Below are 18091 nucleotides of genomic sequence, written 5' to 3'. Positions count from 1 at the left end.
GGAAGGGCCAGTCGTCTTCATTGACGTTGCCTACTCTTCTTATAGCTATTCAGAGACGAAATATCTCTCGGCGTATAGCTTGCAGTGTCACGTTTCGCCACTTTTTTCTCTTTTATGCGAAGCATATTACGAGAGCTCAACCCAGCTCCTCAGGCGCGGCGGTGTCGCCTTGAAACCACGTGACACCGTGACGTCACGACAGAGGAGAAGTGGCATTGGCTCAACTCTTGCAAGATGGGCTGGGTGGGAATCGAACCAGGGTCTCCGGAGTGTGAGACGGAGACGCTACCACTGAGCCACGAGTACGATGCTTCAAAGCGGTACAAAAGCGCCTCTAGTGAATGCGGTGTTGCCTTAGAAATGAGCTGTTTCTAAGGCTCAGGCGTGCGTCGCTTGCTCAGGCACACATTTCGTTGCCGCGCCGAACGCTGCGTTGCTCGACGCTCACCGCGTCCAATGCGGGGCGTCCAAGGCGAAGCAGAGTAACGCATGAGTTGTTTCTTCGTCTAGCCAAACCAAATATAGCCAAGCAACAGCAGTTCACCAAGCTAAACAGTGGTTCAACAACTAAAATAAAGGCTAGTATGCTTCGCATCCTGGGCTTAACCTTACCTAAGCCACAGCCATTTTTTTTCTGCTGTGGCTGTTTATTCTTTCGTCGTGACAGGACCGCCTGCTAGCCTTCTTTCAGCCATGCGTCGTCATTCAGGTCACCTTGGCAGGCGGCCTGCCACTTATTCACTCACATTCTCACTTCGTTATTCACTCACTCACTCACTCACTCACTCACTCACTCACTCACTCACTCACTCACTCACTCACTCACTCACTCACTCACTCACTCACTCACTCACTCACTCACTCACTCACTCACTCACTCACTCACTCACTCACTCACTCACTCACTTCCTCACTCAAAGGGATGTCACGGGCGGCGATCCTGTCCTCGTTGCTTGGACGATGACTGTGTGGCTATCCAGTGTGCACACGCTACCCCTACTGTAGCTGCAGCGTTGTACGCCTTTCTTTGTAAACGTATTCACTGTACCATCGGTAGAGGTGCGGGGTTAACTCGCTACAACACAGGGAACTAGATCTTCACACAGGAGGGCATGTTGCTGCCACCGCAATGATAGACCAAGCGACCCAGTCAGAACAAGGCCCATCACTGGTCAGTCTCTTGGGTCCTTGTTATCCCGGTGCTTTCAACGACACAAGCGGCGTGAACGTCAATGAGTGGCTGGCTATGTCTGAGCGCTTCAGCAACAATAAAAAGTGCCAACCGACGATATAGCTTGCGAATCTAATCTTCTTTTTGGTGGACACTGTGGTATTCTGGGTTCATGCATCAGGAATATTTCACAGGTTGGAATGTTTGTGAGCAGAAATTACGCGATCTATTTTGGAAACCAATCTTACGACAGCTAGCGGCTAAGAAGGAACTCGCGATTCATGCCTAGACGTCCACCGAGCTGCACAAATATTTTCAGGACGTGTTGGCTCTGTGCCACAAGGTCGACAAGGACATGCCTGAAGCGGGCAAAGTCTGACATGTAGACAAAGGCACAGCCGTTGGTGCTTTCAACCTGCTACTGCGTAACAATTGTTCTGCGGTGGAGTCGGTCTGCGCAGAATGGCGTAGTTTTAACCACGCAAATATCAGAGTATTAATCACCGCCTCGACCGACTTTCCAATACGGCTGCCACGGCCTTCCGCTTTTGGTCCTCATGCGAAGGTATCTCCACACGATGGCAAACGTCAGCTCCAGAAAATGTCACGAATATCGTCCGTCGAGAACTCAAACCCATGAGATCCGTTACTCATATAACGGTATGGTTCGCTGGGTGGTCGAGAATATGGGCATTTTAACCGTCTTTAATTACGGTAGCGCTGTTCGTAATCCAGTCTGCCGAGTCGTAGCTGCTGCCTACACCGAGCGCAACCTTCGCGCCATGTTCTAGAAATCTACCCGAATAGCGCACCCGAGATAATTGGTTCTACTTCACATGCCCCGGGATTGGACACATCGCCCACCATTGCCGCCGCCGCTGACCCACGTCATGCTGACACATCCTTTACAATCAGTGGCGCCTGGAACTTGCACTATATGCTCCCTCGTTCCGTCCAGAGGCCCCAAGTGCTGAACGGCGTCCTTGTGAAAACCAGACCAGCCGCCTCACCATCACCCGTGCGCCGTCAGTTACACTCCCCCGAAACTCGCCGCTCTCTGTCTCCCTTCGGCTGCATCACGGAAAGCTAGCCAGTACAGACCGAAGAGGCCACGCTGTATTCATGTTATGCCAAAGATGGCTACTTGCCTTTTTACCCACCATTGCCATGTACCCCATGCTCAATCGTAAAGCAGGCGCATCCAGTGCCGACGCTTATGAGGCGCTTGTTCATGTTCACATCTCCGCCAGCTTGCCCGTGATCGTTTATCAGTGTCAGAGATTAATCAAAATGTATTTATGACGGCCGGCAAGGGGAGGTGAGTTGTCTCCAGGCTGTGGTTGCCTTCACGTCGCGTTAACCTGCGCGATGCAACAATGACGAGTCACATAGCCTGTCTTACTTCTTAAACCGTAGTACTCATTATGCGAACACTTATTGCACCGGGGTGGAGCTTCTGCAAGCGAAGGGACATTTCATGGGCTTGTGCTTGGACGATGTCGATGGCGATGGTGCGGTTATTTGTTGTGTACGCGCTAGCCTTACCGCTCCTTCAGCGTTGTGCGCTTTTCGCTTGTAATTATATCCTTTGTATACAGATTGTTTTCACAGTGTATACCAATTGTATAGAGAACTTGTTTTCTCCCGCCAAAGGTCGCAGTATCGACTGCCTTCTTTTCACTCTGTCCTAATCGGTATGCCATAATTACCTTGGCCTTAACACCGAAGCTTGTGGGTCCGACTCGGTCCAAAGCTCCTGGGTTCGAGTACCTTACCTCTATCTCAACCATGCCCTAATGTGGGTTCTACTAGCAAAAAAGAGTTGAATGTCCTAATTACCTATCTTAAGTGTCCCTTAATTACCAAGGAATCAACCGCTACAGTGCTACGATTCGCATCAATTTCGCTGCCCTTCACTTTTGGTGCATAACACCGGACTGCCAATTTTTCAATTAGACTTCCCCTCATTAAAGGCATGTGCTGTAGCGGGACACCTCCTTCGCCCTTTTCCCAGTTGATCCGATGATTGGGTTCGAATCGTGCAGCTTCGGCTCAGCGCGATGCGCCCACGCTGACTACCCATGGACGCAGGAAGGCGGAAATGAGGTTTATTTACAAACCTAAAAAGATGCCTAGGTAGATAGCCGCCGGAAAATCGCTAGAATGCCCAAAGAATGCTAATGCACGATTTCTACCAATAACCGACAGTAAACTGATGCCTTGATTTTGGCTTTCGTGCAGCTCGAGGCCAGACCTTCGGCCAACCTGGGGTGCACATGCCACTGGTAGCGAGTGCTATTCCTTTGTTAGCCGCCGCTACATACCGAGCCAACGGCGGCTGCTTTATGCACGCTGTGACTGCTCGGCTGATTGAGTTTAGGTTTAGTGGGGTTATATCTTTACGGGTTTCGTCATCCAGTGCTGCGATGCAGTGAACGTCTTGGATGCCAACCTTAGTGACTGGGTTTCACAATAACAATACTGTACTCATGTAAAAACGAGTAATAATGTGCACGCTTGATACGCACCGACGTGCTAAATTAAGACGCTTCATCACCATAGAAAACGACAAACGGAGGCCACATCTTGGAAGAAAGTACAAAAATTATTATTCAGGTTCAAATATATTCCAACTACCAGGGCGTGCTTTTTTGCTTTAACTTAGTTGCATTTGTGTCCACTCATTGTTTCCACAAGCTGACGCCGGTTTGCTTTCTTCTCGGGCTCTGAACGTTTTGACATTGTGTGTGTCTCGATGTAGCAGAATCAAACATACCTTCAACTGCTTCTCGATGTTCACGCAACGCAGCTTAATAAAAGCTGCATCAGCTTAAGCACTGAAGCGTCACTACCTCGTCTTTTTTTACATTCGCATGGCCATCAGAGGAATGGTCCACGGCTATTGCCAAATACACCAATAATACCTACAAAGGCGACAACCTCATAGTGTATAAGACGGATATACTCAACATTGTCGCTGCACTCTTCAAGTCTGTGAAACGGCAGTGGATTAGCTACCTCATCGCTTGGAGCGTCTACAGGCAGCTGCTGCCGTTGACAGATCGGAGGTTTTTAGCGAACCTGAAAGAACCAAGCGAAGCCTGCTATTCTTTCGTCAGACAGGTGATGAACCTGGCAATTGCGGCTCCGTACCTTCTCTCCGGTACGTCGCACCACTCTAACATTTCTACTATACCATTTGTCACTTTGTTGTTACCGCCTAATCGTTAGCTTAAAAAGCCAGCAGGAGACGATACAAATCAAATGCCCTCCATTCAGAAAGCATTGAAAAGGTATGTACTACCAAACTGAATTGGTAGACATGTTTCGCGCACATCCCAACGCGCTACCGTAAGGACAAGGACGAATAGAACTTATATTCGTTTGAAAACATCTCCTTACTATCAGCATTTTGATTACCACCCACGTTGCATTACACAGCCACAGGGAAGGCGTCAAAGTTAAAAATATAGTTAGCGAGAGATATCAATCATACCGCGCAAATTTTCGGAAAAGAAATGTCTTTAAAAGATATTCACGTATCGCCCTTTCGATAATTAAAAAGTACGCTTTGGCAGCTTATGTGAGGCGGCTACTTTGACGATCCGATTGTCCTGGTAAGCGGGCAACCCCTGTTTTATTAGCCTATTGCCTTTACATTCGTGTTATTTTCTGTGCGGGAATTTTTTTTTTTGAATTCTTGAAGCAGTAGGGTCGTTTTGTCTCAGGTGTCAGAGGCATGTATCACCGACAAAAAGTTCGCACAATTTTGGGTGCAGAACCTCGTGATTTGCCAGTGTCTGAAAAATATCAGCCCTACAGAGCAGGTGAACGACTGTTACCCCAAACGTTGCAGTTACTGATTTTGCACTTATGTAACGATGATTTTTTCCCTGTAAAGACGGCTGTAATATAGTTACTGAAACGAGGTAAGTAACTCACTGAAACAAGTATGACTAAGTATTTTGTGACGTAACGCCAGTCACTACAAAGGTATTTAAAATAATAATTTCCGCCAACTTCGATGCTTAACCATCTGATTCGCTAGTAATACTGAGCACTTGTATATGACGCAATGTTTCACCTGCTAGAGAACGAATCAGACACACGTACACGAGACTGGACATATATCATCCCAATATATCATTACAATACGCCAGTACAGCAGCACGCGACACAGCGACGTTACAGCACTGCAAGACGGTGCAAGAGCCGCGTATCGCTTTCTTCAGCCGCCGTTTCAGGGACACAAACCTTAGCACCGGTTTGCACTTGTCAGTTTCGTGATACATGATGGGACGGCTTTATTGCTCGAACCAATTATTCAAGCATTCCTTCTGCACAGCTGCAAATGAGTGCCAACTAAGTATCACACAAGAACTGCGATGCGATAGCAAATGATAACAATGAATAATATTAAGTGCGCTGCAGCATGAAAGTCTTTCTCTACAATCTTCAATTGAATCACTCCTATCTCGCATCAGCTGCCTGCATCATAGGCCTGCAAATTTCGTGATTTCATCCTACCAGTATTTTTTTTATTTCAGACTGTTTGGTTTCCCTTAGAGCCCATTCATTTCTCTTAACCATGAGCATACTATTTTACGCCCCACTGCCCCCTTCAGTTGTCCTTAGGTAATTCTCAAGCTTCTTTCTACATACCGTGTTCTAGTCTAATATTGTACTGCGGGTGGAATAATTCTGCAGTGATCGTTTCAAGGATAGCGGTAAGCTCTCGATCATGCCCATGTAATGGGTGCTGCATGTTCTCCAATATTTTGTATTCTTCGCCTGAGTTCCATGTCCTGATCCCCGTCACATTCAATCGATTGACCCAGATAAGCACATGTTCTAGAAACCAAATTATCGTTCTGTTACAAGCACACGTCGGCAAACTCACTAATGAGTCAACTTAGTCAAATGCAGACTCACCTGACCCGTGAGTCTTAATGGAGTCCGTCTGAACAGAAGCTTGGCGAATCCGAGTTCCAATGAGTAGGGCTAAAACGAATTTTGGTTTGTTTGAGTCTCAGTGAGCCTGTACGAGTAAAATTTCGGTGTTTCTGAGTGTGAGAGACCCTTGCTAATTAAATTTTTAGTGAGCTTTAAGTGAGCCTGAGCTTCGAGAGCTTTTGTGCTTTTTCTTCTTGCCTTGTTAGAAAAAGGGCAGAAATATTCATGGGATGGCAAAGCACGCGCCCTTTTCCTATTTATGTGATTTGCAAAAAAAAAACGGCTAATAGCGCTGCCAACAAATATTTCCGGTAATAATTTAACGAGATGGCTTACATCAGCCCGCTATATCATTATATGTTACTGTGAGTGATGTTGCTTGTTAAAATAGAACATATCTCTCCAACAGAAGACCAGTGTCTGTTGTTTGTTGTATTTTATATTTGTGATAGTTACGATGAAAATCCCAAACTTCGTCTGGTTAAATTCCAACTTATACCCTGTTATACTTTTTAAAAATAACATTCCTATTATTCCCCGCCCCCTACCGAACTGAATACGAAAGATCCTATGAATATTTCATCGTTACCTGCCCAAGCCTCTGCTCTTTCGGTTTTTGAACTTTAACTCCTGATTGATCAGTGTTTTTAGATAATCTCCCTTGCACTGAGAAGTCAAAGTTGGAATTTTTATTTGTTAATCCATGGTAACCAGTGACCAACCAAAAGACGCTGAATGAGACAGCATCAATGGCTGAAAATATTCGACGAGCCTTCCGGACAGCCTTTGAGACATCAAGCTGGGTCACAGGTGATGTACGACAATTGGCGATCCAGAAAATCACAAACATGAAGTACTACCTGGGAAGTCCTGGGCAGCGGCTAGACCCCGCCGCCATTGAGAAGTATTACGGTCAGTAGGTCCCTTAATATAATTATCCAACACAGCGCGTGACGGAACATTGCCAATATATAATGCCTTATTCTGTTAAGTTTTTGATTTTTAAGCAGTGCCGAAGTAAGGGGACGCAGTGGCTTCTGATTAGATAAATCATGGTAACGTGGTAGCTTAAAGGGGTCCTGAGCCACCCTCGGGCTTGGTCTAAAACAGAGTTTGCGGATAGCATAAGCTGCTGTGAACATCTAAATCAAATTTTGCAGACGTGCGTGGCGCGTGGAGCTGGCAAGCGAAGTGCGAAATGACCTTTTTCTCAAGCTGTCTCCTCTCTTAAAAGAAGATTTCTGACTCCCGATGATATATTTCGCCAATTACCTATGCGGCTGGTACTGGCCAATAGCAGACATAAATCAAGAAGGGTGTTCGGAACAGTGCGCTTCTTCCTACTGTTACAGCGTGCATTTGTTGACGTAGTTTATTGAGCAGGCTGAAGTAAACAAAAATCCGCCTTCGAATTTCGATCAGAATTAACTACTTTGACATTACGTACTTGTGATATCATGTCTACGCTACAAGCCATATTTTCTTCCCAGGAAACCATGCTTAACGAAATGAAATCCGTTCGTTCTAAGCTGTCCCAATACGAAAAGACCTTCGACGACATCAGTTCAAGGTTTACAAAAATAGAGAGCGGCTGTTCCGCTCTGGTCTCGTTTAACCCTTTCGGGCGCCACTTGTAATTATGCATAGAAAAAAATTTTTTTTACATAAACATTCTTTTTTGGGCCTCAGATAAAACCATTGAATTCTTGAAAGTTGTCATGAAACTTTATTATTTGTAGCATCCTACACAATTGTGTACACGGCGCCTCGGTGGTCACAAAATTCTCTTGTGCAAGGCGAGGAAGCAATTTCGTTCTTTCGCCAGGCACAGTGGCATGGCGCATTTCATGCAGAATACCCGGGACCTTCCTGTGCACTTTTCGAGCTTGCACCTCGATGGCTCCTTCTGGTCGCGGGCTTCGGGCCAATGGTCAAAGGAGTCATAGCGCGCGTCCGTGCTGGGTAGCGATATTCTTGCTTTCTTTTGCCCTATCTTTGGTTGTGTGGTTTGCATCTCTGCAAGAGAAGGCCTTCCGCGCTTTTTCTCGGGCAGTGCCGACTTAATTATTGCTTCAACAACTTGTAAGTGAAAATTCATCAAATCTAGGAGTTTAGCTCCTGGCAGTGTTTCATTGTCGCGGAGGTATTCGAGCCATTAATTGCATATTGCACGTCCACAAAGTGAAAAAACACCCTCAGTGCCCACTGTTTCGAACGAATGTTTGTGCGGTACAAACTAAGCAGAAAATCCAGCTTGTCAACACCACCCATTCATTGACTCATTGTATTTTCTTATAATTTCTGGCTGGCGTACAAAGACATGCTCTTTCTTTTGTTTGTCCCATCGCTTCACTTCAGATTTCTGTCCTACCCTGACAAAGTTGGATGCAAGTGTCACAGTATTATTATTGTTCCAACTGACAGCAACAATGTCATCATCTGTGACGCACTCCTCTGAGTAGCCCCTTGACTTCTTTTTAGTCAGCTTGGCTGATGGCAGCGGGCACTTCGACAGTCTGTTGGCCCGAACAGTTCCTGCTGCAAGTATACTGTCTGTCCGGAGTTGGCGTAGAAGAGGAATCGAGGTGAAGTAGTTGTCAAAGTACAAGTGATCATTGCACCCCACAGGAAGTCTTTTCGCAAGGTGCAGTACGACACCAGAGCAAAGTCCATATGCCTGCTTCAGTTCCTCCGGTATTGTGTTTTGGCCTTGGCACACCACAAAATCGTACAGCAAGCCGCTCCTTCCACACAGAGCGAATACCTTTACTCCCCAGGGTGACCGCTTCCCTCGCACATACTGTTTAATTGAGAGCTTCCCTTTAAAAGGTATCATTTGTTCACCAACTGTTGTTTGTTCTTCGACCTGCAGTTCTAGGCAACGAGCCCTGATACTCTCTAGAAACGGGCGGACCTTCCAGAGTCTGTCTTCGCAGCTTTCCTCTTCGTCTACAGCAGCATGAAGGTTGTTGCGCAACTTGAAAAATCTCTTCGCTGTCATAGTCTCCGAAATGAGAGCAACCTTCGCAGTGCTCTGCCAGTACATACGTACCCTTGGAAGAGGGATTACTCCCATTAGAAGGTGCATACCGAAAAGCTTGCGCCCCTCATCAGGATTTGTGTTAACGAAGATCAGGCACTGCTGTACACTGTACAAGTTAGTAAACTCCGTTAAGAAATCATACACAGACTGCGGGACATACCTCGAAAAATAGTTGAAAGGGGTCATAGTGTCAGCTTCATCTGGGGCGAATATGTCTCCATACAAAACATGATGTTTAGTGGCGGTGCGAACTTCTTTTTTTGCCAGCGCACAGTTTTTGAAATGACGCTATCATGAGTCACTTCTTCAGCATTGGTTTCCCCTGCACTAGCATCTTCCTCTTCGGCGAGGTTGGTGCACGCAGCAGCAACGCAGGCGTCGGTCGCTTCACATGTACCGTCTTCTTCGTCACTTTCCCCGACGTCGGAAACGTTTCCATCAGCTATGAGCTTCAAAAGCCTTTCAGCTGACTCTTGGTTTTCTCATGATTCTTCGCATTGTAAAAAGAACAAGGAATGGCCAAAAAACCTGGAAAGAAAATCAAAGCAACTCTCAGCTTTCTTCATTTCTGCAACGACCATGGCACTTTCTACACAATCGTGTACACATGCGCGTGCGAGCGTTAGCGTTCGGTCATCTCCTCAGAAATTATAAAATTATCACTGCTCGGTACTTTATATATTGCACAAGCGCGCCTAATTTTTTTTTGCTTGCTACAACATAAAAAAGTGGCTCTAAAAAAATAAGAACTTGACTCACGGCTCGTTGCTGCTCCGGCGTCCGCCATTTCTTGTTTTGATATGAACATCTTCATGAATATGCGACAGATGACGCCCAAAATGCACATGGTTGCCAGTTTAAAGTTTGAAAATGCGCTAAAAACAACCAAATAGAGAATTGTGCGTCCTAAACGTGAAAAAAACACCAGACGTGCAATGTACACATTTGTGTACAAGGCGCCTGAAAGGGTTAAAAACCAGCTTGAGGACCTTGAGACGCACGCTGAGCGAAACTCCAATACTATTGAAACTTTGGCCGACAGAATTGACATTTTTGAGGACCGCGCCCACCGGTCAAACCTTCTATTTTTCGGCTTCGATGATGATGTAAAGGAAAGATGGGCACAATCGAAAGAATTAGTATTAAGCTCTGTAACGAAGCACACCAGGTATCCCTCGAGTCAAGAAGCGTGGAGCGGGCTCACAGAATAGGCCGGTTCCAACCAAACCGAAAGCGTCCAATTGTCATGGGTTTCGCACACTACAAAGACAAAGAAATCGTTCATGAAATGACAAGAAGCAGAAAGATTTTGATTATAGCATTGGGTAGGACTGTTCATCAAACATACGCTTTGTGCAAAAATGCCTAGTCGAGTTCGGCAAGTCTCAGCACAAAATTTGCAAGCTCCGTCATGATAAAATTTTGCTTGAAAAACCACTTACATCTTTGATAGCCGTGCGCAAAAAGTAGCCCCTCGACCTCCAGTAGCCACCATTTCACAAATCTTCTGAAGGAAGGTCAATCAGTAAACCTTTATCACTAATATACACTAACATTCGAAGCCTTCTACCTAAACGCGAAGATGTTCGTTTCCTCATTGATACAACTGAACAGACCTAATAGTACTAACAGAAACATGGCTGTAGTCTTCAATTTCCGATCCAGAACTCTTTTCTTGCTTCCCACATCACGATATCTTCCGACTTGACCGCGTTACCAAACGAGGCGGTGGTGTTCTGAAAACAGCTCACCAACGACTTCAGTGCAGTCCTCCCAACAGCCCTTGCACCCCCTAGAGCTACTATTTATAAAATTCAATCATTCTTATCCTTGCCTAATTACTGGTGAATGTTACCGCCCCCATGAAGCTTATCCTTCATTCCACAGAATTCCACAGCGCCCTAAACCTACTTCCCATATCTAATCCGAGCGCTCACATGCTAATTATCGGTGACTTCGATTTCCCAGCGATAACTTGGTCTGACCTCACCCTGACAACAAAATGTATCGTAGAAAGTTATTTCGTCGACACGTGTTTACCTTTTGGCATGTCACAACTTGTTGCTGCACGAACTCGAGAATTCAATAATTCCTCGAACATACTGGACGTTACCCTAACTTCGCATGTCGATAGCACATCACCACTTACACATTTACCTGCCTAAGGGATCATGCAATAATCCGCGCCACAGTTCATCGCAAGTTATCACATCAGAGAAAAATAAGAAAACTATCACGCTCTACGGTAGAGGAATCTGCGATGCCATCAATGAAGAACTAACAACATTCTGCGATTGGTTCCTCAAATACTTTTCGCGGTGCTCTGTTGAGTCCTTCTTATTCCTTCTTTAAAAACAAAATGGAACAGTTAGTTGCGAAGCCCATTCCCACCATTACTGTTATACGAAATCGTCCTCCCCCTGGTTCAACGCTTCACTCAAACGCCTCAGTAACAGGAATAAAATATAATTCCGGTCAGCGAAACAGTCAAACAACCCATTCGCACGGCCCAAATAGTGTGCTGCAGGTAAAACGTTCGCAGTGCTATCTCAAAAGCCCAACGGGTTTTTATTTGAACAACATTGCTAGATACGTTACGAAGTAATCCAAAGCAATTCTGGAAGACTATTAACCTTAGTAATCCTAAATTATTGTCGTAAACTGATGAACATAACCCCCGGTTGCAGAAAGCGATGTCGCTCAAATATTGAACAATTCTTTCTGCTCCGTATTCACCAGCGAACCTAAAAACGAGTTACCTGACACCCTATTCTTCAACCACGATATCATACTATCATCAACGTTTGAGCCTAATGGAATTTTGAAAGTTATTGTGTCATTGTCCCTAACTTCTTCACCTGGTAGTAAAAATGATACAAGCTTGATGTTCACATCATCCTAATTTGGCATATGAAGAAAATGTAACTAATCAGGACATTTCTCATAACTGCACAAAATTTCCACGCGTAAGCACTCTATCGTTGGTTTTAATGCCTAGAGCAATCTTAGGCTTACTATGTTGACTCAGAACATGGACACTCTTAGAAATTCATTTCAACCGTGAAACACATCACTGGTCGTTTTAAACAAGTTGGCGTTTGAATTCGTTCCGATAGTGCATGCGAAGGCGTCCCTTGTGGGCTTAATTGGAAAGCTATAGTACAACTGCTGTTAGGCCGGTTCGCTCAGTACACAGCAAACACCGTACTTTAGGAAGGAAGCATCCTGCCATCAGGGCTGGCTGGTAACGGAAGTCTTACTAAGAGCATCACCTGCACATTCGCAGGAACAGTACAGCTAAACAAAATGAAATTTTCGAAAAGTGAGGCGGAACATCCGCGTGCCTGTGGCACCTGCGCGGCGGCAAGCAACAACCTTCAGATGAGAATAAGAGAAGAAGAAGAAAAGGCGATATATATTCAGACCTAAACGTCGCCGGCGGTAGTTCGCAGGACTTGGACGTGTTGTGGAGACCTTAGAGCGTGATACAAGGCACGCGAAATTTGCAGTTGTGCATAATCACGTAGTTGTACATAAACACGTGCTTGTTGTATTTCGATTCGCTGTTGGGAAGTTTGCGATTTACGCCAAGGTCATACCACGGGGCCAAATGACGACCTCGGGTGGTTTGTTCCGTTACTTCTTAAGCGCTTTGCCACTGAGTCAATTCTAGGTGTAGTGCAGCTCCTACTCGCCCGTCATGGCAACATGTCGCGTCACTGCTACGTTCAATACAACGACAACCAAAGCTGACAAAGGTTTTAATGGGCACCCACGATTTTCGTATAAGTTCGTTAACAGGGATCATGTGACCAATTCAGCCTACACTGTCTTCATCACATGTTAGATTCAGTGCCGGACGTGACTACGGACAAATTTTTCGAAGCATGGAGGAAGGCACTATCGGTTTTGTGTCATCAGACTTGGGCTGACCAGAAGACCCGGATCTTCGACGAAACTACAGTGAACGCCTACTATTATGCTAATTTGAATACTGCGGTTATTCCAACCGCAATTCTCCAGCTCCCCTTAATTTATACCGGAGCTCCTCCTGCTATCAACTATGGCGGCATTGGCGCGGTAAGTACATGTAATTATTGATACTATTTCATATGTTAAGATGGTTTCTGAAACCTAAAATTGGATTAGTGCGCGTAATTCATTATGTATGCTGTCCTGCTAGCGCAGACGTTGTAAACAAAGTTCCGGGTGTCCAAAAAGAATTCACAGGCATTTGCTTCCGTCGCCGTTGATGAGTTGTTTTAAGGGGCTCCACAGGTGATACTGCAGCGTTGCTAAAAAAGTCCGTGCATTTTGTTTCCAAATGTGTCACGGAATTTCGCTTACGTTGTAGGCACTGTAACATGCTCTGTGGTTTACTAGTACTTTTGTTAAATATTGCTGTACTCTTGTCACTATTTCTGCGCTTTTGCAATGCTACTGAAAACTTGCGGCATGGGAAAAACGTCTTTATGCGTTTTCTTTATTTAGATGGCTAATTTCACAAGCCCAGCAGTGACTGGTTGACGCCAAAAAGAGCGAGCACTATGAAAGCAGTGGAGAGTGCATTCCCTTGTGCCACCTACATGGGAGCACATGGCCGACAGCTGCCGCGGCAATTGTAGATGCGCTTACATAAACAAATGTCCCGTAGAAAATGTCCCGAGGGGAATTTAAGAAATATTCGCCTCCATTGCAATAAAGACGCATACCTCCGCTGTAGGCTCTATGAATACTTTGTTTAGCGCAAAACAACAGACACAAGAAAGACGACAGGACAAGGTATTGTCCTGTCGTCTTTCTTGTGTCTGTTGTTTTGCCCTAAACAAAGTATTCATGGATTCGCACCAACTAGCCCGCCAACGCATTGTGCCGCTTCAGGCTATATTGCGAAAGTAGCAACCGAAATAATGCAGTAGTTGGAGCAGCACGGTTTTGGTGATTATGATTCGCTATATTTTCTTCCGATTAATAATTGGAATAGCGCTGCGTTTACTATATCCTAAAATGATCTTACTTTAGTATTCACTCTGATCAAACAAAATTTTTCTTGGAAATAAGCGGCCAGTATATTTCTTTATGGAGGACTACTATTTGTCTATGAAAAAATAAGCAAGCACATTTGTTTGCGGCGTGACACTTTTGTACACTTTTGGAAAAGAACAAATCTTTGAAGTGAAACTACTGCTGGCATTGGATGGTTTGCTCTGCCATAAATGCGGGCATATTTTAACTGACTGATCATTAGGATGTTGGAATCCCTGGTGACGTGTATTGGTACCAGCGGCCAGTTTGCACATTTATTTAATAATGTTTACGCTACAGCTTGCAGGGGTGGCATGCACCGGGACAAAGACGTTGGCAACAGGGTCTAAAACGAGGCTTAGTAAGGATCCGTGATAAATAGCGTAAAGACGTGTGTTGTAAATAATACTTAGCAACCTCAAATACCAAACGCGCCGTTTAGAGGCTTAGAGAGTATGAGGAATTCATAATAGGTTGCTGGGCGTAAGTAAATATCACTTTTCGTGTTGTCTGCTTTCTGGTGCAATGACTTCTTCGACAGTATGTCCCCGATGCCACTTTATATCGAAGACAGTGGCTTGTCACTGCATTAATTTATTAGAAATGTTGGTGCACAGCCATAAGGTGCCCATTCCAGCGTTAAGCATCAGAGTGTCCTGGCGTCCCTCGTAACCGAACGAACGAGCGCAGCGAACAATCGCAACCCAGAGCTGCCCGGTGCTCTTGTGTGTTTTTGGCGCTGCTTAACATGAACAAAACAGCGAAGATGCAGGCCAGCGGGAGACGAAAGACGGCGATAGCGAAGACAGCGCGAGTACTTGAGCGGAGGAGAAAGGCGCAGCGAAATCACGAGGCCGAAATAGGAGGAGCAGAGTATGGCGAAAGCGTGAGAAAAAGAGCGCAAGTGCCGCGCAAGGTGGGCATTGTGGCGACGATGGACACGAGATGGCGCCACAGTAGAGCGCGTCAGACATATGGAACCGCTGCATGAGCGAAGGTCTGTCTGCGGCGACGACTGTGAACCGCGCCCATGCGTCACCCACGCACTGCCTCTCGCAATTTCCCGATTAGCGAGGCAGATGCACAGCACTTCGCTCCGTTTGCAACGTGCTACACGAGAAATATTCTCCGCGCCAACCAATATGCTGCGAAATGAAAACACGCATAAAGCTAGGCTCAAGTTCTGCATTAGGGGGTATTTTAGTGGTCGGTGATCTTTTTCACAACTTAGCGGACGTGAATGGAGCTTAGTAATCATCCCTACCTACTCAAGGAAATATATATTTACCACTGCGTATTAGTAAAGTGTACAGCTACCTGTATTATGCAATAAGAAGCATATTGAAGAAAGTAAATTTAAAGTTTTTGTCTAAGACGTACAGTGCCCATGAATTGCAAGGTGCAAGGAAATTACCTGGTATTTCAGGTCATTGACCATAATTAGGAATACAACGTAAATTAGGATTTGGATAACCAACCATCTGGAATTTTAATGCGAACCATAATTTGCGAACTTCAGACTGTTCATCTATCTATCTATCTATCTATCTATCTATCTATCTATCTATCTATCTATCTATCTATCTATCTATCTATCTATCTATCTATCTATCTATCTATCTATCTATCTATCTATCTATCTATCTATCTATCTATCTGTCTGTCTGTCTGTCTGTCTGTCTGTCTGTCTGTCTGTCTGTCTGTCTATCTATCTATCTATCTATCTATCTATCTATCTATCTATCTATCTATCTATCTATCTATCTATCTATCTATCTATCTATCTATCTATCTATCTATCTATCTGTCTGTCTGTCTGTCTGTCTGTCTGTCTGTCTGTCTGTCTGTCTGTCTGTCTGTCTGTCTGTCTGTCTGTCTGTCTATCTATCTATCTATCTATCTATCTATCTATCTATCTATCTATCTATCTATCTATCTATCTATCTATCTATCTATCTATCTATCTATCTATCTATCTATCTATCTAACCACCTACGCCTTGGTGCTCTGAGGGCCGTTTCGTTTCCTTGGTATCTACCAAATTGGTCTATCTAACCACCTACGCCTTGGTGCTCTGAGGGCCGTTTCGTTTCCTTGGTATCTACCAAATTGGCATAGTATGACAAGAGTGTACGACGAAGGTAAATGGTCGGTCATGACTGGAATATCAGGATATGTGCGCCATGTAGGTCATAAAACAGCCGCCTACGTCTTGGTGCTCTCACGAAGGTTTCGTTAAGCTGGTGTGTACCACAACTGGCATGGTGTTATGAGAGTGCATAAGGAACATAAATGATAGTTCATGACACGAGTGTCATGGCATGTGGGTTGTGAGTCACAAAATTGTGAGTGTGGGTGGCATGTGAGTCACAAAAGAGCCACCTCTCTCTTGGTGCTGTTAAGGTCGTTTCGTTAACTTGTTAGGCGCCCTGCACACTGCTTCAGCTAACATGAATTCCCACAGTGCATAGGATCTCTCTCCTTTTCTTCTATGACTGTTTACCTAATACCCTATAGGACTGTTGGGATATGTAATTATACAAACGTACTATAGAGTCGGAGCAAGGCGATGGCCAATGCTGCCAAATAAAGCGACCTTTAGATCGCATCTCTTCGGCGCGGATTGCTGCGTTGAAAGCCGACGTCCCTCGGCGTCACTCGGAGTCCCTCGTAACCGAGCGAATGAGCACAGGAAGGATGGATATTAACGGAGATCACAGTGGGTGATGAAAGACCCCGATAGGGAAGAGAGGGCGACCAAAAAAGTTGAAGAGGAGGGAGGGTACGGTGAAAGCATGAGAAGAAAAGTGTAGTGGTGGGCAACACGGGCTCTGCGATGAGGATGACTACGAGATGGATAAAGAGTAGCGCGCGTCCGACATACTGGAGAGTCATATCTGAGCAGCTTCACGGGCGAGCGGGCCCAGCGGACGAGCGAAGACGCGACTGCTCATGTGAGGTAGGCTGGGCTGGCCAGCGTGTTTACGGAGCGGGTAGCTCATTCGCTGGTATCCTCCCCCTAGCGGAAACAAATAAGCGACCACCCGCATGAACAGTGGCATGTCGTCAGCGTCGTATTACACGCGGCGTTGGCTTGCCTGCAGGCGATAAAGCCTCGGATGTGTTTTACCACTGCAGAGGACTTGTGTATCTTGCTGGAGGTTTCAGCAAGGAGGCCTTTGGCCACGATTTCATGGGCATGACCGCGATCGAGAACCTTGAGCTAACGTACTGGTATTTTCACAATAACTCCAACTTTGTTCGACAAGTTGTGCAGCTAAGCACTTTGCTCGGCCGAGCGAAGGATCGCTGAGGTAAATCTCCAGCGTTCATGCGGCGCTCGACTGCTGTTTCCGCTCGCCCGCTGAGCCCGCTGGCCCCTAAAACCTCTGCGCAAGGACTCTTTATTGAAACAATGCGCTGCATGAGCGGAACAAGGTCTGAGGCGCCGGCTGTGAATGATGCCCACGCGTAACCCACGCGCTTTCTCTCGCGACCTCCCGATTCGTGAGGCAGTCACGCCTCACTTCGGTCTATGTGCAACGTGCCGCACGAGGCGGATTGTCCACGCCAGCCACTATATCGGGAAACCAGAACACGTATACAGCTGCGCTCAAATTTCGCATCAGGGAGTATCGTATTCGTCCGTGCATTTTTTGAAGGTTAACTTCTTTATGAATAGGGTTCCTTGCATGTGCCTTCTGCGTGTGAAAAACCCATGGGCCGATCCCGCAGACAATGCTATACCGGGTCGACACGCATCTGATTGGAAGTAGGCTTGAAACACTGCACCAACTTGCAAAAATATGCTTATATTTTTGGTCCAAATGAAACGCATATCGCATATGAAGCTGATAATAACAGATACTGCACTTCGAGCAGTGTCGGCCATGTCTACG

The 18091-nt window shown here is 45.7% G+C and overlaps 1 protein-coding gene and 1 pseudogene across 6 annotated transcripts in view; one reads left to right on the top strand and one right to left on the bottom strand.

Annotated features, from left to right (window-relative positions):
• Positions 1–18091, top strand: part of LOC135902754 (neprilysin-1-like) — an 81309-nt gene that overhangs the window by 58218 nt on the left and 5000 nt on the right. For 2 of the 6 annotated variants that reach the window (XM_070533739.1, XM_065432974.2), the window contains 2 exons: positions 6839–7036; positions 13015–13247. In XM_070533739.1, the coding sequence (XP_070389840.1) occupies positions 6839–7036; positions 13015–13247 (431 nt within the window). Of the gene's footprint in view, positions 1–4055; positions 4335–6838; positions 7037–13014; positions 13248–18091 lie in introns of all 6 variants that reach the window. The other 4 variants (XM_070533738.1, XM_065432972.2, XM_065432975.2 and 1 more) reach the window with 4 other exon arrangements.
• On the bottom strand, positions 8505–9481 carry LOC135902753 (piggyBac transposable element-derived protein 3-like; annotated as a pseudogene).

The sequence above is a fragment of the Dermacentor albipictus genome, chromosome 2, assembly GCF_038994185.2.
Source record: "Dermacentor albipictus isolate Rhodes 1998 colony chromosome 2, USDA_Dalb.pri_finalv2, whole genome shotgun sequence".
Classification (NCBI taxonomy): Eukaryota; Metazoa; Arthropoda; class Arachnida; order Ixodida; family Ixodidae; genus Dermacentor; species Dermacentor albipictus.
This window is presented reverse-complemented; position numbering and strand designations above follow the sequence as displayed.